The sequence below is a fragment of the Aptenodytes patagonicus genome, chromosome 3 (assembly GCF_965638725.1).
Source record: "Aptenodytes patagonicus chromosome 3, bAptPat1.pri.cur, whole genome shotgun sequence".
NCBI lineage: Eukaryota > Metazoa > Chordata > Aves > Sphenisciformes > Spheniscidae > Aptenodytes > Aptenodytes patagonicus.
The window spans coordinates 80,161,663-80,188,854 of record NC_134951.1 but is presented as its reverse complement, the minus strand read 5'-3'; the positions used below and the strand labels follow the sequence as shown (position 1 = coordinate 80,188,854).

Sequence of the window (27,192 nt, the reverse complement as noted above, 5' to 3'; positions counted from 1 at the left end):
AAACAAAACAACTACACAATTAAAATTTGAGTTCTCTGAGATTACATGTAGCCAAACCATACTGCAGCCCCAAAATTTTAGCTTGATCCTCACCAATAAACTATTTTCACTTTAGCATATAAGAATATATATATGAAGTCCATGATGCACAAAGCCGGATATGGGGGAAGAAAACCCTTCAATTCAACCTGATTGTAGAACTGCTACATACAGAGAGAGAGAGAGAGAGAGAATGAGAGTTTGTGATTTATATAAAACTTTGATAAATTAAAAGTTCCATTATACTATATTGAAATTTTATTCAGTACATCTTACTGTTATCCCTCTTTTTATACCTAAGCTTAACGCCAAGTCATTTTTTTTTTCCAATTTTAGAGACTTTGACCAGAAGGAATCATCAGGATGATCTAATCTGGCCTCCAATATATCATAGGCCATTACTTTTCAACAGAAAAAGAACTGCTCTGACAGTAATCATTACAAATTGGTTTAGAGCGTATCCAAGGTCATCATAACTTGACTCCACTAATACATGGAATTAAAGTTTGTTTCTAGATGGATTCTTCACATTTTCTTAAAGAGAATTCTGAATCACTCAAAGTCTGATTAAAAAAAATTCTTAGCTTTGAGGCACAGACATTCCAAGGGCTAAATGGTAAATTCTCCTTACTTTCTTTCACAGTGAATTTTGAATTTGTACCACTTAGAGAATCACGTTCTCCTCTCAACTGTCCAAATGACTAAGAAAAGGGAAAGAGGGGATAAAGGACATCAATATCACCACTATCTACTTAAAAATCTTATGTAGTTGTGCTCAGAATGACCTCAGTAGACAGAATACTTCAAATTCCAGATGCATGCAAGTATATTGTTATGCAGCTAAAAGGTAGAATTACAGATGTGAGACATGCTCTATAGATCCCAACCATAAATAAAATATTGTTCACATTATCAGTGGTTTAGTTGCTGATCGTACATAGGCAGGATCTGAGCCTGCTGGAAATTATGATTCATTGTGTACATCTGCAATAAAAACAAGTTTTATGACATGCTTTCAGCAGTACCGAGAGAGAAAAAAACATGTTTAGCAGGTGTATATATATTTCAAATCACAAGTACCATCAGCTCAGATTATGGGTCTGAATTTTCCTCATGTGGTATGTAAACCCCTGTCACCAGGATGCTTAACAGTGTTCTTCTGGAAGACTATTTGGAGAGCTGGAAGTCAACTCTCAGTTTCTAGATTTTTCGTGTCCTAAAGCTTCCTGGTAGAAGAAATTTGAAGGTTTTTTTCAAAGGTTACCAAGAAAGTGAGCTTTTGCTATTTGAATAAGTGTATGACTTAACACAACATTTTTGTCCAACTTCAAAATGAAATTCAGGAAAAATTATTAATGGGGTGAGTGCAGAAAATTACCTGATCTGTTCATTCCAGCTGGCATTTTTCAAATGGGGAAAAAAAAGTTATGACTGGAACAGAGAATTTCCATTCAGTCTTAGACTTAGGAACCTCACTCTAGGGCACAATCAGATATATTGAAATTCCCCCCCAAAATGACTGCAAGTCCTAGAAGGATAATGAACGTAAAGGGAAAGCCTGCTCATGCAAAAAGGGTCTAGGAAAGGCAATTGCTAAAGGAGAAAAAGTTCCTTTACTTTTCCACATTTTAACACTGCAAATAATTTCAACAGAAATTTTCCTCTCTGCAACAAGATCCGCATGTAGAGATTATGTGACGATACAGCAGATTAATACCCATTCAAAACTGAATATCACAACATTATTTTTAAATTTTTTATATGGAAATAGTTAAAATTCTCTAACAGAAAACACATTAAATAGTTCCTCAAAAATCTAACTGAAATGCATACTAAAGAAAATGCTTTAAAAATGATAGTAAATTATTTTCAAGTGATCAAAGTCAATGAAATGTAATCAGAATAATTTAGTTTAAACAGAAAAATCTAGTAGGCTCATTATCTTTGCTTTACAGAGAACAAAAAGTACAATATGTCCATTTAAGACTATTCGTTCTGCAAGAACACAGTCCTCAACTTTATTTGGGATTTTATACTAAATACTATCTGTGACTGGACAGTGTGGGTTGCAACACTCACCTACAAAGTGAAATGACTATTTAACGAGCACATCTGATCACAGGAAGCTATCTAATCACTGCAGAACCTAATCCTACATGGATGAGCCAACACAGTTATACTAATACTGTATTGCAGCACTGATATGCCATGAAATAATTCTACTAATCTAAATGCACCTCAAATTCACATTCCACTTTTTTATTTTTACAGTGCAGAAGAAAGACAATTGGAAAAACAGTTAAAGAAATGGACAGAGATAGTTCCACTTAAAAATGCCAGATCATAAAACACCTTATCAAATTCTTATTTAATGCTTATCACTGTTTACTTTGTATGAAAGGGGAATTGTGTGGTGAGTAGGAACAAATTTACATTTATTGACTTTTGTATTATCTAAAGAAAATGTAATCAATAGTCATGAAAATTTATTGCTAATTATATGCAATTAAATAATTTAATGAAATTTATCACTTAATAGGCCCAGAAAAACATTTACTTCAAAAGAAAAGCAGACTACTTCAAAAACATGCCATTTATGAGATCTCATCTAAGCAAGGCTTTCTCCAGTTTCTTCTGTAAACCATGATAAATTCACACAATTAATTTTTTTTTTTAAACCTGACTTTTCACTGCAGTTTGCTTGTGTCCTGTGAGATCACAGAGTTCCACTACCAAATAAAAGCTACCTTTCTGCTCTTTAACAATGACACACTGTTTAGGTTTTCAACAAAAAAAGAAAATCTTGCAAGTTTTCCACACCATACAAAGCCTTTTATGGTATTGTTTTACCTGCAATTTTTTTTTTGTTTAATTCTAAGGTTATATCTAAGACTAGTCATTACTGCTAACCATTCAGTATGTGCAATATGCCATCTGAACAAACTTTATTAATTGTGCCTTATTTTTGCAGGCAACCAACCTTACTTTCTGCATGTGACCTCTATTCACCTAACAGTTGAAGCTCTGAAGTTCTAGTTGAATTACTACACATTGCCATATCTACTGAGATCTTCAAAATAATTTTGTGTACACACTTTAAAGTTGTTACAGTAATTACTCCTTTTCACTCACTGTTTCATATATTTGGCCAAATTAGTCTAGCATCAAAGATTTAGCTTTTGCTCCAGAATAAACCTTAGAGCTTGTTGAATGCAGACCTTCCAAACTTTGTAAGTAAAGCAACCAAGCCATTCCTTAATTTCTTTGGATGAATGAAATAAAAAGGATTTAAGTGTTACTGTAGCAATTCTATACCCTTTCTTATTTTCTACTGATGTATTTTATACATTTTCAATTTTAGAATATTCTTCAGAATTGCTACCTGAAGGAAACAAAGATCCACACAGATTACCAAGTCTTTCTTCTACATTAACTTCCTTGCCTTACCTGTTATTTCTGTTTAGATAAGCAAAAAATAGCTGCTACTTAGAGAATCCTATCTCAGACTGAAGGGTTCCCACCCAAAATACTACATTCGGTTTTGTCACATACTTAAGAAATCTAAGAGGAAAATGTTAAGCTGATTACAAAATCTTGCAAAATCAGATCTGAGGACAATTCTTTATAAAATCATAAATATCAACAGAAGCTGAGAAAACCAACAACGTTAGAAAACATGCTTTAAATACTTTGAATAGAAAAGCTCAGGCAATAAATTTAATTTTAAAACCCCCTCTTTTTCTAACATGTAGGCAATGCAGTAAAATTTCAAAAAGCAGTGAAATAAGGACCCATGGCAACAGATGCTTCACACAGAGGAATGACATGGAACAGGATAGGGCAAGCATCTTCCAAAGTTATAACTTCCACATTACAGTTAAGGATTCTTTTTTTACTGCTACTGTAGCCACTATTAGTAAAGCGCAAGATTTAAGAGTCATAACGAATTTAAAAACAAACAAAAAAACCCCACCACCAAAACCTACCACACACCACCACACCAAAAAGACAAAACTCATTTTTTACTGTCACTAGGTTCATGAAAAAAACCAAAGCTGCCTCCAAACAGCTGAAAAAATCCTGTTAATTTTCTTCACCTCACGTCTTCCTCACCAGATAAACGAGGGCATTATCACTGTTTAATACAAGTTTTAATTGAGTACTGTCACTGGTGGGAAGAAAAGCGCGGAACCACTACTTTCCATATCAAACAAAGCAGGTAATTAACAGCTATTCTGGCACAATCCCTTATCACCAAAATACACAACACTTAAGTTCTCTCAATGCCAATGCTTTGCTTCAACAAAGGAAAGCTGATGTTTCAGGGTCACATTCACTCCTTTAATACACAGGCATAAATTTACTGCTCAGTCAGACACCTATAATTAAACACAAGAAGAATATAATTCTAATATTCAGACAGGCTTGCATATGAGGGGATATTTCCCCCTGTAAAGATGATTGCCTTTCATTTTTTGGTTTCAAGTAGCTACAGTTCACTTAGTTTTGATTACATAGCAATTAGATATGCAAATACAAGAGATCTAAAAAATGCTTTTTCAAATGTCAGATTGTAAGTAATCAAGCTTATTCTTTTCTCCTGTACACACAAGCTATTCATTAAATAGCTATTGTCTTAAAAACATTCCAACAGATTGCATTTATCAGGGTTTTAGAAGCAAATATGGGAGTGCACATTACCCAGAACACAGCTCATCAGGGAATGAAAACGATCTTACAATTAATTTAATATATACACGATAGTGGTTAACTAAGTTGGAACTAAATACCATATTCTTTGGGCACTTTTCCCACTACTGTTATTATCAATACCTAAGCTTACTGCATCTTCAAATTAACAAAAACTCATTAGTTAGTATATTTAATGATACGGTGTTGGTAATACATTCCACAGCTAAAAATGCAGAATTATTGGAGTATCAGTAATTTTTTCATTGTGTGTTGAAAATACATTCATATAAAGAAAGTAACTATGAAAGCACGTGGTTAGTATAATTTTGGCAAGATATAGCCATTTGATACCCCCCCCCTTTTTTTGAGGACCCACAGGTATGTTCTATTAGAAGTGCAGACTTACAATTTCACGCACCTAGATCACATACGTGAGCTTGGTTCTGTGACACATTTCATGGGGCTTCTAGAAGCAGCCCGCAGTTTCAGAGATACACTGATCACAGGATAAAATAGTGAGAGAGGATGTTTGGTGGCAGCTCTGAAGAGCCCAGAAAAGCAGAATTACTGCAATATTAGATGGACTAGTCTATAAAATATTGTTACCCACAACTATGGTCTGCCATTGACAGTTTGAAAGCTTGCTCTTGCAAAACTCTAAAGAAGCAAGAACAAAATGGGATGGGGCCAAGGGTTGGTTGGTTGTTTCTCTAAATGATCACAAAATCACCTCCAAGCTAACAGGAGGGGAAAAAAGATCCCTAAAAGCAAGCCTGCGTTTTCAGTGACTCAGCAGTGAGGAAATGTACACTAACAAAGGAAGCTGACACAGTTCTTTCCTAAGGCTTAGCTTTCAAGCCAGGTAACTGAAGTAAATAAAATGCTTTCCTAGTTGATTCCATGATTGCCAACCACACTTCAAGATCTCTCTTGCAGGAGCATAGATCCTTTTTCAAGGTCAGGAGAGCAGCAAAAGTTACAAGAGATACCTGATTGAGAGGTCTGTTTAAAAACCTGAAAAAAAAATCAGTTTAACTCTGAAGCCCAGCTGTAGGCCCCAAAATGTTCTGGAAACTCAGATCGAAGGAAAAGCTGGAAAAGCTTTTTACAAGGACTGGCATTTATGAGCTAACATATGAATGTGTGTGACAAATTGTTTGACATTTTGAGGGTCTTCAAATTTGCTTCATTTTTTTTTCCTTTAAACGTTCAACTTGATTTTATTTTTCCCTCCTCTTGCAATAAAGGAGCCTTATTTAACCAGCCAGTCAGGCAAACCTCATTGCCTGTCAGCTTGCTGTTGTTGCCCATGCAACGTTTATATCCCTTCTGTTGCTTCTTCCCTAAGGGTCACTATGAACAACTGTTTGAGCAGCAAATGTAACCTGCGTATTTGAACTCCCACACACTACAGCCTGATGTAAAGATTGATACTGCTGACAGGGGAACCCGAATATTCCCTCCTAGTGGTGCCCCTGCAAACACTCCCCCATCTGTTATGTGGGTCTCCAAGGAAGACGCTGGAAAAATCCTGTATCTACTACTGTGAAAGGCCAGGATCCAAAAAGCATACTCAAAACACCAGATTGTTGCCAGTTTCTGCATCTGGCAAGATTGGTGCTATTATCTAGTCAAATTTACTATACTTAATACTCCAACTTGCAAAAACAGCCAACTGAAAGTGGGTTTAATACGAACACAAGTAATAGGCCAAATATGATTAATTTTAAACCGTTATACTTTATTCTGCCTGGTAGATTCTTCTACTATAAGTCATGAAACACTTATTCAATTAGATTGCAAATAATAGGTCTGAAGCCTGCAGTAACCAAATAAAATCAGACTTCCTTAAGAGAACTGAAATAGATAATCAATAGGAAATGTGGGTTTTTTTTCAAAACAGTTGTTTCTTCAGGTGTATATAGCAGACATGGCAAATTTAAAGTATCTGATTTTTCTTAGAAATGGAAAAGTGGGGTTTTTTTTAAAGGGAAGGTTAATTCTACTACCAAATTAACTATTCCAAAAAAGGTGCATTTCAAGCTAAATTGAACTTACCCTTTAAAAGGCTGGATACTGAAAAATTCCACTAGTCAGGCTGCAAAAAACAATTTTGGCATTTGCAATACCCTTGTCTCCTTACCACATACTGACTAATTTCCAGATTAGCTTCAATATTTCAAACTGCATTAATAACTATAAAATTTATCACTTATTTTGGCTTGTAACACAGCTTATCTTAAGACCTTTTCTGATTAATGCTGTTATGAGTCAGTGTAAGTTAACAGAGTTAAGTTCTAGGTCTTTTTGTCAGTCAAAATTTAAGCGAACATTCAATTCCAGTGTTGTCAACTTGAAACATAAATGATTGTTTCAAAGCCACCTCAAAGACTGCTTGGTCATTTGAAGCTCACTTACTCACCAGATGGAGAGTGATTACAACATATATTATCAACACAAAACAACCTATACTTGTCCCTATAAAAATTCATTCTAAATATTAAATTACTTTGTCAACTACTAGCTTTTAGGTCTTCAAATTATGTATTACAGTATGTTTTGTCAGTTCAGCAAGCTAGTTAAAACAGAATACCCCCCAAGACCCCCAGCAACCTAAACATTAAACTCCCTTGAATACATATGGTTGTAAATATGTCGGGCATTTGAAATAATAGTACTGCATCTTAAGTGGCTCCCAAATAATTTCATCAAGTGGATCAATTAAATCAGTCAGGTACTTCAGGTGGATTCAGTCGGCTAAATGTGGTTTGGCATTCCAATCCTTTAGCAACATCTGATTGCCAGGGAAGCATTAATTGTTTCCGTATGGCTGCAGGACTAAACATTCCAGATAACCATTTATAAAAATACTCCAAAGTGTACACAAGCAGTGGCAGAGCTGGTATTAATGTGCTAGGGGTCCCATCTTTCAAAAAACTGCTTCTTCCTTATTCAAGATAAACATGCAATTGCTAAAGTGAACAGCAGCTTTCCCACAGAATGGACCAGGTGCTGTCAGCACTTCCTTCCTTATACTTCCAAGTACCACCACAGCAGAAACACTAAGGACCAATAAATTAAGGTGTATGATCACACTTACTAAGAAAAAAAAGAAAAAAGTTTATCTACGCCCAAACGTCAGGATCTGTCATCCAGACTTTAACAATCCTATGGATAGAAAAGGAACTGGCATTTTGACATGGAGAAACATGCAAGTCGGAAGAGTAAAAATACTGAGAACTAGGAGACCATGTCCATGCTTTGGACAGGATTTTGGGAACTGTTCCCAGAGCTCCAGACTGCAGAGACAATACATGTACAACACTCAGACTATATCAAGAGAGGATGGGAAAAAAGAAAGACCAGTTTTCAGCTTTTCATTCATAACACTGGGGTCTGATTTTGCTGGCTATGGAGCTGGAAGAAGTTTTCTTAAGATAAATTGCTATCAACAGTGTTTTAAAAAAAAAAAAATCCAACAAAGAAAACCACCACAATACCAACACTCAAAGAAAGTAATTTCAAAAAAACCTTCAAATAATTAAATAACCCCACACCAGACCATCCAATTCCTTTTTGCCTCCATGAAATGTTATCCTCACTGGAAACAGTCATACCAACCTTTTGCCACAACACATGGTCAGAATAGTAGGGAAAGATTGGGAAAAAAGTAACACCTGCACCAGACTTACTAACCACAGAAAAATGTATTATCATAATTTACATAATAAGTATTATATACAAACATTTAGGTTATATGCACTCACTGGCCCTATGCCAGATCAAGGCATTCAATTAACAGGCTGTTCTTTGCTTTTGAAGGAAAATTCCTTCCATTTGTGCATGGAAAAACACCACTAGCATACTTGCAAAATGATGCATAAAAGCCAGGACAGTTTGGTTCATAATTACACTGCCTATTTCACTTCTGTCAGGAATCAAAAGGGATTTCAAGAATTCTAGTTGAGATACCAATTAATCTTAACCTTTAATTTTTACTCATTCCTCATGTCACATCTACAAATTACCTACAGAAACATCTAGCCAAGTCTGAGGGCAACATCAGTATCTACTCTCCACACCTCTTCGCACTCTCCACATCTCTTCAAAAGCTACTACATTCAGAGTTCATGTTCCCGTAACTTCAAGGCAAGTAAATAGTGCAAATTCAGCAATCGCCCTGACTCTTAAGAAATATTTTTTTAATGGTATTTTTGCCACTGGATTTTTTTTCTTCCCTTTCAGATCGTCTTCTGCATGTTAAATGATTTCAACGGTTAATTAGTTAGTAGCATGAGAAGTCTGTCATTGATTTTCTTATGCCTCATGTTATCTTCCTTGCTTGAATTACTCAAGTCCCCCAATTGCAACTCCATTAAATAATAACTCCAGTGTTTATATAATTCGCTACCTTCATGCAAATATGTGAAGTGTTGCCAGAAACCAAAACTCAGTTTAGTGCACTTTCATGGCATCTCACTGTATTTTCAGAGGATAAAGGAAGCACCATGGAAATTAACCCTCCTTTTATTATAATGATTTATAAAGCACACGAACACTCAGAAGGAGGTCAGCAAGGACCGAGTTGGAAAAAGACAGTCAGAGATCTCCCTAGAGAACTAAGAGGAACCCTATGTCAAAGCAAGGAAAATGAATGTAACTTATGAAACAAGGGAGAAGTTCATTAAAGAAGACAAAAAAAAAGTTTACCTGGGGGGAGAGGGAGAGGGATTCATGATCCTACAAAGACTCAAGAAGGAAAAAATCTCCCATAGCTCTTGCTGTGAAAATATAACTGCTCCATAAATTATTTTGGATTGCTCTCTACACTACTGTGCATATGTTCATTCCCCAGAAAGATCAGTTCTTCACACACGAAAACATCCTGGTGCTTCCCAGTAACTCTGTGGCAAATTCATGACATTTTTGTACCAACTAGACACCTCCTCCCTGTACTGATTCCATCCATCCTCATCAAGTTTTCTACATAATTCTGTAACATCTTCTAATAAAACCAACCAAGAATTTGATATAGCCATTGTTTTCTTACAGCCAGAGTCTTCCTGTTACTTCAGTTGCCAGTTATTCCATTCTGTCAGGCACATACCAGCTACTGCCTGAACGAAGTCACTGTTTTACAGATTTTACTTTCAACACCCAAAACCAGCCTGATGTTTTCTTCATTTCAGGCTATTAAGGTTAGAGGACAAGATTTTGGCTGTCTTGTAGGAATATAGTACTGAATTGATTTATGATCCAAATAACATTCAAGATTTACTTACATTAACAAATTCGTCAAGCAAGCATGAATACTGTGTGTTGTGTGTGTTCCATAGCGAGTTTGTGGCACTTAACAATCAGATCAGATACTTTACACAGAATGTCAGATTCTATTAAGTTAAACAGTCTCCAAGCAAGTTCAGTACTGGCCACTGCTAAGTTAAGTGTTCTACTACTGTAAGAGTAACAAGTTTTCTTTAACAGAAAAACAGATTTGTGTACCTGGCCTTAACAAACATTTGAGTAAGTTTTCATCCTTTCATGCAAGTACTCAACACACACTTTAAACTGAGTTATGAGTTTTAAACACGTTTTTTTAAGATATATTCACAGTATGCATGCACTTCAGTGAGTCCTACATTCACCAAAACATTTCCCATTTACTGCCCAAAAAGATGCAAAAAATGTGAGTAATTAGCAGACAGAGGCTAATTATTATCAGAAAAGGCTAATAAAAATGTGCAACTGTCTGTCAGTAAATCCCTCTGAAAAGTGTAAAGACCAACAATAAAATCTTGCAACTGTAGCTGGATAAACTGTAAAGTAAGGATACTGTCCCACTGCATACCCATTAACATCTACACAGCCACATGAATTTCATTCATAACCTTAATATACTGTACTGTAGGGTGTTCCTAGCAAAAGGGTAACTTGTGATTAATAACATCTGTTTTAATCCAAGCCTAGGCAAGACAAAGGCTAACACAAAGCCAGCAGATCTGAGAAAAGTGGAAAACTGTCACCATCTAAAACCAAGTTTAAATGGCAAACCACTCAGACATTCTAGGAATTGCAATTTGCAATTGTTATCATACAGTTGACTGTTCCAAGTTGAAAAGGAATCCAGTATCTTGCCGCAATGAAACACTACAGATTACTTGTCTCTATCTGGAAAACAATAAAGTAGCAGAAAGTCAAATATCTCTATCTTCTAAATGTTCAATTAGTAATTTAAGTATTTAGTTTTAGCAACAGTGGTATCTTATTTTGTGCTTACTCTTTTGCTCCATGCAAAAGAGCCTTCCTATCAGTCTCAATAAAATTGCTAAATCTGACCCTAAGGAGCCATATACAGGATGGTAAACAACAAGCTGTATTCCGCCTGCCAGCAGCCCCTCCAAAAAATATGGAGAAGCAAGAGCTGCTGAGAACTGATACCTACTCGGGAAACACAAGCACTCTGCTTTCCTCCCTGAATCAACAGGTTCTTCCTCCATTCCCGCATTTAAGTAGACTCAAATCTTCACGCAGGACAGGGAAATTCCCGTGAGCTGCAAACTAAGAACGGTCTTTTCCACACAAAAATCCAAGAACATTTTCATGATACTCAAACACACTCAAAACACAACCCTGAACACAAATTGTTTCTGGTAAGCAAGCTTATAATACCACAACATTAATTCTTAAGAAAGTTCAAAAAAACCAGCCATATACCAAACGTGAAATAATCCACTGAAGGGCAGCCCAATAGGTTAAGGTTATAGCCTAGAAAAATCTAGAATCCAGAAAGAGTTTAGTGGTGCTGATAAATGAGAACGGTGGTAAAGTCTGCAAAACCACTAGTTGTCCTTCACAGCGCATCATGAAGATAGGGAAGTATCACTGAATCTATCATTTGTGGAATCTCACAAGAATCAACTCCCTTGTTCTAGTATTATTAGATAACACTCAACACTATTACCCTGGCAAGAGAAGATTAAAGTTTTAAGAAATCATATGACTGTACACAAGAATGCCCATACTCTGCTAAAACAAAGTCTCGCCTAGTTCAGTAACTTGTCTCTCATCTTTTTCTGCTGAATAAGCATGGAAAAACTTTCAGGTTACAGTAGATTTTCATTACTTAAACCATTCACTTCTTTCACTACTTCGCTAGACAAAGTAAAATGTAGATAGACGTTTGCAGACAATTTTGTCAATACCTCAAAACAATTCAGTATGAATTGTCCCCCAAGCCTTTCAAAACTTCTATTCAAATGCCAGATACAAACAGCTGTGAGCTGTAGCCTAGTCAATTTTTTATAACAATTAACACTCTCTGTGCTTCCCACCTAACAACAAAAGCTTAGGAGTAATTTTGCAGAAAGACAATTTCTACCACAGTGCAGATTAAGATGAGTCAATTACCATTCAATAGACATAGAATTTTAATTTATAAAATAGAGACTTGTTTATACACATGTTCAGGCAATGATTCAAGATTCCCTTGATATATATTTTTTCCAGTACACTTTGTGCTACTTTTCTCCAATTTCAAGATAATTTAGATTCTCTTGCCTCTTGATCATAAGGTTTTTTGCTCACAGGGAACTGACAGAAAAACAAATAAAAGGAAAGTAAAGTATAATACATGTTGGTTTCTACTAGCGTGGCTTTGATTACACTCCTCCAGTCTACAGCTTCCAGTGTCTTTAGCAAAATACTTTAATGCCATTAAGTCAGTTATTTCCACACTTAATTAGCTCAATAACCAGTTAACTCTTTACCAATTTAACTGCTCTCAGAACAAAATGACATATGATCAAGTTTTGATATCAAAGTTAATCATACTCAAAGGCTTCAGCTACTTTTCATATTACATAGAAAAACGTGTCTTAATAGTGTTAAAATCTGCTCAAAGCTGCAACTTTGTATCGACCACATGCAGAAATAGATCCAGTATATACTGGATATATTCAGTATGCAGCCAATAAAAAACAAAAGGTATGTATGAAATAAACCTATCTAAAAGATGCATTGCATCAGATACGTATCAGTAATACTTTCTGAAAGACTAATATTGCTTTGCAATAATTCTCAAGGCCCTCAGGCACCTACATTTTTCTGTCCTTCAAAATAAAATCATTCTGCTCTTGAAAGTAAGAGCGTTCCTCAGACTTAAGTGAAAAGACTTTTGCAATAAATTACTTCAAATAAGAAGTGTATGTCAAATCTTATATAAAAACTTAAGGAAAACATTGTCTTCTTGTAAAATTCACATTCCATACTTAACTAAGATAATTGTACCTAGACTGTATTCTTCATTACTGTCAATGTGAACTGATCATTTTTTACTTAAAGAAAAGACGTATGCAGGTAAGATTTCAAAGATGATACTCTAGAGACTCTGGACTACAAAACCCCCATAAACAGGCTCAGGAGTCAGCCTTCAGCCAAGGGTAATTCAAGAAATAATGTCTGTTACCTTCAACATTGCTTCCTTTTGAATTTCCTGAAGTATAGTTTCTACTAGTCAGCCTTTAGCATTTAATTATGTACTTAAATCAGTAACTTGCTAAGAGGAATTTTATTTTTTTTCAGTGATGACTTTTTTTTTCCTTTTTTATACTATTAGCTTATAGTGTAAACTCCTATCTCTTCAGAGGGTCACTGCTCCCAGACTACCAGGGAGATAACTCAAGGGACTGCTGTTTTGTGGGTGAAATGGAAAAAGGCCATGCTTCAGCAATTCTTTAATAAAAAAATAATAATACTAAAATCCAGCTTTACAACTTCTCCTGAATTCAAAATAAGTGGTTACAAATGCAATAAAGGTTTAAAAATTGAATAGAAAAGTCTATTTTCTGAAGTACTCACTAGTGAAAAAAGATACTAGCTTACAAGCAACCAAAATTATTTTCGTTACATCTTACGTTTTACGATGGACCTCTAGGAAGGCAAAGTGTTGTCAATCACCAAGTATATTCTTAAACAGGCTTGGATGGATTCTAAGTTAGAGGATTTTTCTTCACCACACAGCTACATACAAATTCTTATAGAGTTTAATATGGTACATTCTTCACTGCGTATTAAAATGGCAGTTGTAATATGTTGAATATGTAAGTTCAGTAGTACCTTTATATAAATACGACTTTTTTGTTTAAAGTTAGTTTAAGAATAAAAGGCCAATTACTACAGTGGTCAAAAATCAAGTATGAAGAAAGCATCCCAAGTTTGATGAATCAGTTTGAGAAATCAAACTTAATGCAGACATGCATACTTATGAGAAAGTGTGTTTAGAGGAAATGTCACTGTAGAAGATGCTAGACGCTGAAGTTAATTGTTCCCAGAGTAATATCTTAAATACTGCATTTTGAGTGCCTTAAGTAATTTTCTATTAAAAGTTTATAACCTGCATGCAGTAGATTCAGGAACATGCTGTATAGGTAATATCTCAATCTTAGCTGAGCAGCCTGCTCATACAATGACTTTTAATGTATAGTCGCAGAAGTTGACAGCAATTACAAGTGAATGTAACCATCAGTTTGGCAGCCTGTTATATAGGCAAGTTGCAGCTTTCATGTGCAACAAAAGTTAACAAAGCACGATCCATGATATCCAACATGCTGAACTGCCACTCTACACTGCCTCAGCCAGCGAGTTGCCAGTAAGTAGAAGTCAATTAATTTTAACAAATAGTACCCTTAATCATGGATATTGACAAGGGATTCTGATAGTTATAGTTCTAAATGTAAAAGTGAGCATCTGATCTTCAGAAACCCCACTAGCATTGTCAGAAAGGATTTTTTTTTTTTTTTAAATAAAAGGACAGTCATTCTAGTCACGTATTATGTATACGGACTTGCTTTTCACTTTCACATGCCAATGTCCCTAGTCACTTAAGGCTGGGTGGGGTTTTTTTTCTGTTATTCCTTAATGGTGCTGACAAAGACTCAAAAACCCACCTTTGCAACTACTTACAGAATTTTTTTTAAATTGCCATTCCAAACCGTGGTCATGATTTCTCAACACAGATATATGGAACTGTCAAACAGCAGCAGCATGCTTGTGTGTAGAGGCAGATTTTAGAGGCAACAGGCCTGAGCCATGCAATTTATTCACAGAAGACAAGAATAATGATGGCTGGTCAACCTTTCATTCTGAAACACAGAACAACTTTACCATTTGCTACCATATGCTAAATATATTCTATGTCAATGTATGTGTCAGCACCATAGCTTTATTATTTGTTCATACATAGTACTTTTCACAGAATGTAAAAGTTGAGCATCCTATAATTAGGGTAGCAATAATAGGGCTTGTTTAACAAGACGCACTACAAAGTACATATTATTTAATGTCAGTAACTTCACTTTATAAGCTAAACAGAACATTTGTTAAGACTTTCCACTGGAAATCAAAGTGTATCTGGTGGTATTTCAGAGACTAAAAGATATTAGAATATTACAAATATATAATACTTCAATTCTATACAGCATGTAAATGTAGTAAAATAACCTGATCACAAGACAGTTAAATTTTTCCACTCTAATCTTTTCCTCAAGCTTTGCATAGGTAGCAAGGATAATTTTTTAATTCCTTTTTAGCCTCACTATAAAAAAAAAAACACTGAAGAGTCCAAAGAAATGGAATTATCTATTTACCATGGCAACTCTGCACCAGCCAAAGGTCAAGACTGGTACTAATCGAAAGCTTGTCTTTCATGAAACCTTACGTAATTTCTGCTTGCAAGGTGAACAGTGATGTAGGAACAAGTAAGCTCTAGGTCACGAACCACAAATCAGTTCAAACAATCTACTATGGAGCAAAGTGCAACAGATTTGAAGCTGCTGCAGTAGATGAAGGCATTGAGTTCTTCAAATTTAGAATTGCATAGCTGCCTGCCTTTCTCTTTGAAATAACCAATTGTAAGAAAAAAATTCTGTGTATCATAATGAGATGCTTCCTCATGAAGTAAAAACGAATTATGCCCTCTCCTCACACACTGTTCTAGAGGAGATTCTTGACTAAACGTAGGAAGAAATGGGAAAAAACAACATAGTTCATCAAGACTGCCACAAGCCAGCAGCCTGATGCCGTAAGGCTGCATACCCCTCTAAGTGAGACAATGGCAGTCAACGTGTTCAAGAGCACAGAGCTGACTCCCTATGGGTGTGTCAATGTCTGTTTTATGGAATTCATGTAAGACAAGGGAGATGACAAAAATAGTGTTTTGCTTATCCATCATTGGACAGTCTTCCCTTTTATTAAGCAGTATTCTTTGGTTGGTGTGAAAATTGCTAGTTTACCTCACTGCCTAATGAGAGGTGCATTCAGACTAAGCAAAAAATGCCTTGCTCTTAATAAAGTTACACATTCATTAGCTTCTGATGAATGCCTGCAACCCCACTCCCCTTCCCAATAATCTCCTTCAAGTACCTCCAGGCTCTAATCACAATATTCTCAGTAATTAAGGTTTTGATTTTAAATTTGTCTAAAGCTGCCTAGAGAGATGTCCTGATTACCAGCTGAGCCTCAGACACAAACGATTTGAGGATTTCCTTTGCTTTCTGGGCGGAAATCTGTCAGCAAGTTTCAAGATTTGATGCTAGTTCAAGTGATGTGGCCATGTGACAAAGATTTCTAATTCATTATTTCTGTTCATTGGCTCACACAGGAGAGTAAAATTTTCTACAGAGCAAATCCAGATGGTTTATTTTCCAGCACGTCAGTCTTTGTATTTTCTCTTGGATTCTGCAACCACTAGCAAGGTAGGAAGAGAAAAGTAGATGGACAGTTTACTCTAGGAGATGGTATTTAGTACCATGTAGCTGTCACATTACAGATTGACACTCGTTTAGTAATTAATTCCTTCCCACATCCAATAAGGTTTCTTTTATAACTAGCACTGAGCAATCAGGTTTGCAGATCTGAAATATACTTACAAAATATACATACAAATTAACCTGCATTTCTTATCTCCTCCAAATTTCAAAGCAATTCAGCCAAAAACTGGAAAAATCTTGAATACTCACTTGTCTAAATAACCTTGACCCTATATGAAAGAAAAGGGTTTTAAAAACAATTAGTGTAACCTAGCCTTCCATGAGAGAATACTATTACTTCTGTCTTTTACACTTTTAAGTGCATTAGCATTTTGAAGTAGAACCTGCAAAGAGAGAAGCCCCTTGTGAAAATAAAAAGAAGAAGTGGCTACCATTAAAAGGCACTGACTGCCAAGGAAGCTGGTCATCTTGCACTGCAAGACTAAGGAGTTCATCTCCAAGTATAATTCATCAGGAAGAGAGGCAAGAGCCAACAGCAAGAAGTGTGCTTACTCCCCAAACTGATAAACGTCACTCGTTCTTACTTTAGTCTGTTTGTGATCATCATGTCTTCAATACAGCTTCCAAATCTTTATTTTTAGAAGAAACATCTTATTGGGATGCATCACAAACTGCATCATAATCAATGATTATGAAATTCTTCCTACTGCAGCAACAATGGTATAGCAACAAAAAGTCCAGTCTGAAAAAGATAAACTACTGACTAATACCAATCACCTCAGGAGAGCAAAAGAGCTATAGAAAGATTAGGAATGGATGGCATGAAAATAGGTTTTATCAAGAAAATTATTTGATACTCAACACTGGTTTACAAGCAATATTATATTATTTGGTATTCAAATATGTTATACTATTATAGCATTCAAATATACTAAACTATTTAATATTCAACACTAACTGCAGTATTATCTCATTAAATCATCAATGGTCAAGTACTCTGTGCTCCAAAAATATCAGCCAGACAACTTAGAAGAGGTAATGGACATTAAAGCACTGACTAGATCAGTTTGTGGCTTTTAATGTGTACAAAGTTCTAGCTGATCTGCCATACAGAACTTGTCCTCATTGAAGACAGCTTTCCTTTTCTTACTAGACTTCAAAAAAACAGGTGACTCATACTCAGGTCTCAGCTCCTCTAAGCTTTTTCTCAAAGACGAAACTCCAGTTAACTCACACTGCCTATTCTCCTTTGAACAGCTACAAAAAAAAAAAAAAGTGGGGAGAGTGGGGAAAATTACTCCAAAAATACCAATTCTCCAGACAGTAAACCCGCCAAAGCTATCTAGAGAGCTAACTCTCCACAGGAGAGGACAGGTTCTGAAGCACAGTGGTGGGAGGTCATGGACATTAAACATAACAGCCGTCTGGACATGGTCCTAGGCAACCTGCTCTAGGTGACCCTGCTTGAGGAGAGGTGTTAGACAAGAGAACCTCCAGAGGTCCCTTCCAACCCCCACCATTCTGTGATTCTGTAACAGACATTTCATAAACTCCAAGACCTACATGATTGTTGAACAGATAGGTCAGAACACGTGGTGGTGACCAACAGCATTGCAGAGAATGTGCTTATCCTAGCTGGCAGCTGAGAGTAACGAAGGACATTGTGCATACACATGCACTACGCTGGCTGGTGATGCCTAAGTGCCTACCCTGCTGATAGCATAGAAACAGAACGTCTTCAGTAGCTGGACATATCTTCAGTGGGACCTAATATAAAAAGCATTCAAAGAATGAAGGCTGTACAGCTCTAACAAAAATGCACTGTTAGTCACACCCTGGAAGATGGCTACCATACCTGATGTCGAATTCATTGGGCCACTTCGGTTTCTGTTCAGGCTAGTATGAACAAGAAAGACAGGAAAGAGATGGAGTGGGAGGGGATTATGACATGTGGGCCAAGGAACACACAGCAATTTCCAGAAATCTGAAGTAATCTTTATTCTCCTAAATGCTTTCTACAAAAGGGTCTGCAAGTGAAACATTTACAGGGGAATGGGTCTCTTCAGAAGAAAAATGGCCTCAGATGCAGGTTTTTTTCTTTCTTTTTGCACTACTGTAGCTGTTTGCAAGTATAGCTGTTGCTAACACAACTAAGTGTGCTTTTCCACACAGCAAAGCCAATCTGCAAAAAACTTTTAAGGATGTATCAGAGCATCATTGTTAATGATGATCTTAAATATACATACATTCACTACTAACAATGAGACATTATTTCTGGACCATTAAGCTTGGGGCCTCAATCTATACTTATAAGCTTTCTGAAGAATAGATGCCTACATGTTTTAGCTTATAATATCTATGAACATAAATAAACCAGAACTAACATTTTTATTCAAAGTTATATAACCTAACTCCTGATGAACTACCCTGACCTAGAATTACCATTCCTAAAACAAAGAGGGAGCAGCAATAAACTTAAATTCTGCCCATAAATGAAGATAACAATTGTATTATTGATAAAAATACAATGTCTTTTAAAAACTATGTTTAAATAGGAAAAAAGTTGAATGAACTTTTAAGTACTCACTTTTTTAATGTATCCGTACTTCTCTGCGGAATTGATAGTCTGAGAATTCATTCGTTGCAAGCTAAATTTTAGTATATTCCACATAGTGAAGATTTACTTTGTTATACATGTAATCAGAAGTCTTAACGTCCTATTAATCTACCAGCCAAAAAGTGGTAGCTTTCAAGAGTAGATCAAATAGTCTTCTCTTATGAAAACTAGGTGAAGTTCGCAAACTCTTAAAGGGAGGCAATATTTTCACTAAATCTCCTGCCCCAGGATCTTTTTTCTTTTTTTTAACAATACAATAGAATATATAAAAGTTTGACTACTATTAATAGTCACAAACAAAGCTATGTAATTAAGATCGTTTGCATATTGGCAATGATACACTTTCCTTCAAAATACAGCATCTACACCCACACAATTTTGTATGTCGGGTGAAGCATGCTGAAATTTTAATACTCAGAATTTTTAATGTCTCCTACCACCCCCCAGTTATAGGAAATCTGTATTTCAAAATCCTGTACAAAAATATCAACTCTGCAAGTCCTATTTACCCACCTACAGTTTAAAACCCCATAACAGTAGGACCCATTCATACATTAAATGTCCCCCCAGCCAAGAGGCAGAAAGAATGGACAGCGGGCTGAATATGAGCCGGCAGTGTGCCCAGGTGGCCAAGAAGGCCAATAGCATCCTGGCCTGTATCAGAAATAGTGTGGCCAGCAGGAGCAGGGAAGTGATCGTGCCCCTGTACTCGGCCCTGGTGAGGCCGCACCTCGAAAACTGTGTTCAGTTTTGGGCCCCTCACTACAAGAAGGACATCGAGGTGCTGGAGCGTGTCCAGAGAAGGGCAACGAGGCTGGTGAAGGGTCTGGAGAACAAGTCTTCTGAGGAGCGGCTGAGGGAACTGGGGTTGTTTAGCCTGGAGAAAAGGAGGCTGAGGGGAGACCTCATCGCTCTCTACAACTACCTGAAAGGAGGTTGTAGCGAGGTGGGTGTCGGTCTCTTCTCCCAAGTAACAAGCGATAGGATGAGAGGAAATGGCCTCAAGTTGTGCCAGGGGAGGTTTAGATTGGACGTGAGGAAAAATGTCTTTACTGAAAGAGTGGTGAAACATTGGAACAGGCTGCCCAGAGAAGCGGTTGAGTCACCATCCCTGGAAGTATTTAAAAGACGTGTAGATGAGGCGCTTAGGGACATGGTTTAGTGGGCATGGTGGTGTTGGGTTGACGGTTGGACTCGATGATCTTAGAGGTCTTTTCCAACCTTAATGATTCTATGAATTCAGGACATAAACTATAATGTTTTAAAAAAAAGAAACCTTCATAAATCAAGCATTTAAGACAATATCACCCTCTCACTTCTACAGAACCTAGACAACCAAAAACTCTCATAGTTTAGATCTTTGCTCAGAAGGTGGAAATCTAAACATCCCAAATAGCTATAGGTAGAATAAGAGAAAAGGGTGGTGACAGTATTACAGCAGATTATGAAAACAAGAGACATCAAATGAAGTTTGAAAGTGACACAGTCATAAGCTCTGGGAAGTATGAGATTTTTAACTGGGTAGACATTAGCTTTCTATTTTAATTGTTATGTGCTACATATGTATCAACAGAATGTATTATGTAGCTGATCAGATACCAAAAAGTGGGTGTTTTCTAAAGAAAGAACCAAAAGAAATAATACTTATGGGAACAAAGAGTTAAAGAGTACTGTTAAGTGCACATTTCAAAACTGCAGTAGAGATGCTGGTGCAACTTCAGCAGTAGTAACCAGAGGTGGAGGGAAATAGCTAGAAAATAAACCTGCAAATAGAACTTACTTCCAGGAGTTACCACCAGAGCAACTTGACACTCAGGATGGCTCTATCCTGAAAAGTATAGTTTCCCTATTTATATGGGCAGAGCATGTATATTACAGGACAGGGCAAAGAACAGCCCTAATTACATTGCAACTCCACCTGAACACAAACCAAATCCAGAAACACAGTGCTTCTTGGTTCACTCGGACAGAATTCACTGCCAGAAGTACATTAAACATTTTTTCCAATCCACACTACTTGCACAGATCACTACTTTGGTATTTCAATACAAGAAAGTTATTAAGAACACCTTTAAGGTTAACAGCTCTTCCTTAGAAAAATACATTTAACTTCAATTTTTACCTTTACCTTGTGAAACATGACGCAATTAAAAGTTAGTTATTACTGAAGAATACTTTATAATTGCTAGTTAAGACTCCCAATTGCACCATTATGGAGCATGCACATTTAACTTCTTTAGAGTAGGTTGTGTTACTTACTAAGTCTGTAAAAACCACTAGATCATGATAAAGCCTATAGTAAGAACACAACAAATAAAAGAGACATGAGCTTACACTCTGTTAGGAAATAAAACTATGCATCTGAAACTATGCTACCTTTCAAGAGCTTACCTTCTTTTTGTCCCTCATTGAGCCCTTCCCTCGGACCATTATCTTGCATCCTGTTTCTGCCTCAAGCTGTTTAGCTGTTAGTCCTCTGGGCCCAAGGATTCTTCCAACAAAGTTAAACTGGAAAAAAAGAAAAAGATTATTTCTATAAAAGCAAGTAAACAAAATTTAAAATTTAACAAGATGTATTTCTGTCTCTAAAATATCATCAAGTGTTTATCGGTTTAGAACGCTACACTGAATACCTGAAGTTAAAGAATGAGGTAAATACTATTTTCATACATTAGATACCTATGTGACCCCATACTTTGGGGGATACAGGTTTCAGGTGAAAATAGGTTTTTAAGTTTAACGTCCAGTAGTCTAGGGCAGTGGTAGTCCTAATTTCCTCCTCATTAAGTCGTATGAGCTCTTACAGAAACTACAAACCACCCTCCCTCACCACTAACACAACCAGACATGCTCATCAGTAGGCCAACAATGTGCATTACATCACGGAAACACACACATTCTGGTTGCGTGACCAGACATGCACACAACTTCCATGCGGTGGGACTGATCGGGTGCCACATGTAGGTCCGGTCCCATAATGGCACAGGGCCTTCGGGAAAGGATCCTAGGCCCACTATTCATTTGCTCCCTGCCTACAGCTAAGGAGCCTGCAGAAAACATTCTTTTTCACCCTTTTGTGCTGTTCTGGTGGGCTCGATCTGGACAGCACGCTGCTGGCTGGCCACCCACATCTACAGAAACTCTTCTTTATATACCTGTGCCATAGCATTTCCTTCAGAAAAAAAACTGAGGCTTGTTACATATTCACTTTAGGTTTCATGGGCAACATTTCTGGAAAACATTGTATTTCCCATATATTATATATATAATGTGTGTGTATACAGACACATGACAAAAGCACATCATTTTTTGTAAGTTGTATCCTTTACTCAGTTGTGCATACAAATAGAGCAAGTATTTCATGTTTAGTTGGCTAACTTCAATATCAGCAGACAACCCCCTGCCTACGCTTAACACAGTAATACCACCATTTAGCCATACATAACATTATTTCCTAGTTATTTTCCAGGGTTTTTTCCCTTTGTTTTCAATCACACATTCTGGAACTTATGTCATCAGCAAAAAAAGCACTAAGTGAAGGTAGCATTAAGAACATATAGCAGTACTCTGTGACAACTACAGTGCAAAGACGAAGCACCAGGCTCAAAGGATACATAAACCTAGAAATTTCAGACTGAAGATTGAATTCCAAGAAGATATTAAGAGAACAGAAACTCTGCAGTAAGGACAAAAGTCTGGATATTTTAGATCCTGGTAAACAAAACTATTCAGTGGAATTATGAAGTTGGCTTTCATTTCCTCAGCTAATTAAAATTGGTTTTGAGTACTACAACTCAACGTATTTGAAATCCTTATAAAACTGCAAAAAACAGAAATTATTTAGGAGTGAGCAGAAATTATGAACACAAGCAAATTAAAGTTCTTCAACAAAAATAATCGTGCTTCACAACAGCTAAACTGTTCATAGATACACTCCCAACATTATTTAGTATTCCAAGCTCAAAAAACAAAGAGGTATTATGAAGTCTGAATCAACTGTCGGGGGAGAAAAATGAAGATTAAAGGCACTTGTGAACGCATACACAAACTGTGAATCATAGGAAATTAAGGGAGATTCACTAAGACCGGATAAAGCAATGAACCAGCTACAAGTGATAAAGTTCAGCCTTGAAATATTATCAAAATCCTGCATTTGTTACACATTTCTTCCTTAATATGAAAATCATACCACTATCTTACATCTAACTTGGCTTTCTCCACAACCACACTTCCTGCACACTAAATCTTTATATATCTATCCCATTCCACTGGTAAAGCTAAAATAATATTGTAAACCTGACTTTAAACCACTCTTCTAAGCAACACACAAGGTGACTATCATTACATTCTCTATCTCCGAAGAAAAACAGCAGCCTCTAATATTTTATTAACTTGGATCGTGATTAAAAGAATAATCAAATTCTAAGACAAGATAATTCGGATAAAAAAAATTAAATGGAACGATTTATGATACTAAGGGAAAAAACCAGGAATTTGTATTACTCTTAAGCTTGCAACTTTATTCATGTTGTCTGAACACTATTTAGAATTCTGGCTTCTAGCTGAGAAATTGCTGACTTAAACTGCAACACATTCTGTTAAATGTTAAGCCAGTTTCTTTTCCAGCTACTCCCAGAATATTCTCCTTATAAAGAGCCTTCATAAATTGTTCCACGGTAGCTCAACTCCCTGTCTTTTCTTTCCAAACTGTATGCATTAGCACCTTGAACCTTTTTGGACAGGTATTCTTTCTAAAACTGACCATTCTTGTTACCTCTCTCGGGCCCTCCAATTTGTTCATTTCTTAAAGCAGTATGCCTGGACAAGGCAATACTTCAGCTGAGACCTCAAAAAGGTTAAGTTACTCAGAACAATTATATCTTACAAACCACATTCCTATCAACAGATCCCAGCTTCTTCTTTCCCTCCCCAAAAAATTCAGTTCTAATGTTTGGTTCAACATTCGTTGACCCCAGATATTCTTCTCCATTACCTCTGCCTTGCCAGTTTTCCCCAGTTTTGTATTCATATGCAACTTTCATGCCCCCCTATAACAACATATTGCTCTACACTGATGTAATGAATTCTACATTGCTGACTTCGGGCACACTAATTTCAAGAGAATTTTGACTTTTAATTCCATCTTTAAAAGCATTTGATATGACTTAACTGTTTTCTAAGCATACTTTCCATCCCACCAGCCAAGTTATTCTTGAATGTGTTAGAGATCCAAGCTGAAGGAGAACTCTGCAGGACCCCACCTGAGGTGCAGTCTTAATTGAGTCATCAGTAATCAATTATCATGGTTTAAGCCAATTATTGCTTTAACAAATGATTCCCAATCTTTTGTACTGATGGATCACTGTCAGTATTTAGTTCCTCAGACTACCGTCTTAAAGTCCTAGCTGAGAACTCCACAGGAGAAAAACAATTCTGCCTCTCTTGTGAAGGGACTAGGTAGAGAGTAGTGACCAGCAGACCACAACTCAGGAACACGGTGTAGACTAAGCCTTCTAGTTGGACAGTCTCAAAAGTTTTATCGGAATCCAGTTGTATCAGCAGCTACTGCTTCTCTTATCTGCCAGGCCAGCTAGATTATCAAACAGAATTATCAGAACCAGATACATCTGACAAATGCAAAAGATCGTTTTTATCACACTTAACTCAAGATTTCTCATGCTCTTTGTCCCATACTCTCACCCAATCGCACTCTTCTTCATCACCTTGTGTTTCCCTACAAATAACACACCTGTGTTCAGGAGTAACTGCTTGTTCTAACATTTGTACAGAGCCAAAGCTAGGAATACTTCCCTATAACTTCTTACAGCTTTTCTCGCTCTGCACTTGTCTAATCCTCTAGGATTCACCTTACCCCCAGTGAATTGCTAGAAAATAAACAGCAGTGGTTCACAAATCAGTTTGACCAACTTAAGACTGCATTACTTTGAAAGTATCCAACTTCACACATGTTGGAATTAGAGAATATGTTAAAAATTAATCTTAGCATGGGTCACTTCTGGTTAACTGCTTCTACAGCAACAATACAGAAAAGCAATCAAATACTTCATTTTCCTTCATCAAGTTAGTCTCTCATTCCCCAGCAATTAATGTATCTCTATACTCAATATATTTTTTATATGGCTAACATTTTCACTCGCGGTATTTCACAATTATTTTCCTGGTTTTTTTAGAAGAGCTGAACTAAGTTTTATTTTTGTGTTCTCAAATCTTCCTATACAAACTCAAACTTAGAACTCAAGAAACAACCTCCAGAAGAACGTGTTTGTGACATGCATAAACACAAAAGCATCCTATGCACCACCTAGAATCCTTTACATTTTAGGAACAATGGAGGGAACCAGGAAGTACACAACACTAACAATATTCATAAAAAGCCAAGAATTAGAATATCTAGTGGAGCTCAGGTGCTGAAGTTTTTTTGGTGAAGTTCCGACCAGTTACACTATGTTGCTCTCCCTCTCTGCCTGTTTCTCTGCATCGTCACTCCCATTCCCTTAGTTTGCTAACCTGCAAGCTTCAAGTTTCCAGCATGTACAAACTACAGGATCTTGCTGGTGTGTATTAAGACATTTGTTGCCCTTCTTTGAGAAGATGCCCAAAATACACACTCTTAAGAAAAGAGACAGATAGCATATGTTGGGGAGACTCTGTACCTGAGAATCTTTGTCACTGAAGATGTTTAAGCAGAAACAAACATATTAGGAAAAAAGTTGCTCTAAATCCTAATGTTTGCACCTACTCTGGGATATTAATGATTACTCTGCAGCAACTAACACTCCCAAGAACTGATAAAATTTCTATCTGGTGTCCTACTTAACAAGTCCACTATATCAGAAATTCCCTGATAAAAACTGCTTGTATTCCCTAGGCATAGAACAACTATTTCCCAAGCAGACCAGGTGCTTTTACAGTCCTTCTATGCCTCACCAGCCCCTACACCCACAACAAAAGTAGTAAAGGAAAGTAAGAACCAACTATGCTAAAGACTCAAAGCTGCTGATTAATAAGTGGTTGCAAAGAAGTGTGCCTGATTTTTACAGTGTATGGGAAATGCAGTTTTTAAGAAACTTCCCATGCAAGTTAAAACCTGAGGAACTGGAGGGAGTCCGGCAGTACTAAATTTCATACTATTATTGTGCCTTTTGTATTTTGTGTTTTCCTTTGAAACCTGAAAGTAAGATATGGCAAGATCTAATTTATCTGATGAAAAAAAATTCCTTCCTTCATTACTGGAGAAGAATTTGAAAAAATCTCACTTGATTAAAATATCAAAATCTAGCAAGAAAGAACATAAACACAGCATTTGGTTAAACAATTATTTTGCCCAATTAAAAACTAATTTATTCTACCATCTTATTAGCAAATGTTCCAGTGATTTACTATACATTGAATTTGCAGAGCTAGTTACTTATCACTGGAAAAAAGCCAAAACAAGCTATTCTTAAAGCCTATTTCAACTTAAGGAAATCAAGAAAAGTCTTAGAAAGCTTATGTGTTCCTCAGATACAATGCATAGTTGAGCACAAATGATTTATACACAGCTTAAACGTTATTTTAAGGAAAATCTCAAGGAAACCTCAGTAGTTCCTCATTATACCAAAACCAAAAGATGCTCTATGTCTCATGTTGACTTTAACTAAGAATACTTTAAGACACAGTAATAAACATTTAAATTCAGCAAAAATTCTAAAAACACAAAAAAGAGCCCTTTCTTTACCGATGATCCACAACAAATGCTTTGCAATATGTCTACATTTCTAGTAATCTGGCATTTGGTCTCACCTTCTGATCTCCAACTTAGAAAAATCACATAAATGCTGTGAATTCCTTAAAAAAACCCACTGTAATTACTACAACTGAGTACTTGTAACCATAAATGTCCACTTGGTGTTATTTAATTCTTAACTGCCTGTAGAAATCAGCTTCAGTATAGTTACATGTTCTCCATTTTGAGACTACCTTTACATATCATAAATTCCTTTTTTTTTAAACAGGATACAAAAACTTCAGACTACTTCTACATCAGTTAGAAAGCAGCTTACCCCTTCCCTTATTCAT

At 36.4% G+C, this 27,192-nt stretch overlaps 1 protein-coding gene across 8 annotated transcripts in view; it reads right to left on the bottom strand.

Moving 5' to 3' along the window:
• QKI (QKI, KH domain containing RNA binding) overlaps positions 1-27,192 on the bottom strand; it is a 166,883-nt gene that overhangs the window by 79,277 nt on the left and 60,414 nt on the right. For all 8 annotated transcript variants that reach the window (XM_076333967.1, XM_076333968.1, XM_076333969.1 and 5 more), the window contains one exon: positions 21,505-21,621. In XM_076333967.1, the coding sequence (XP_076190082.1) occupies positions 21,505-21,621 (117 nt within the window). The remainder of the gene's footprint in view (positions 1-21,504; positions 21,622-27,192) is intronic.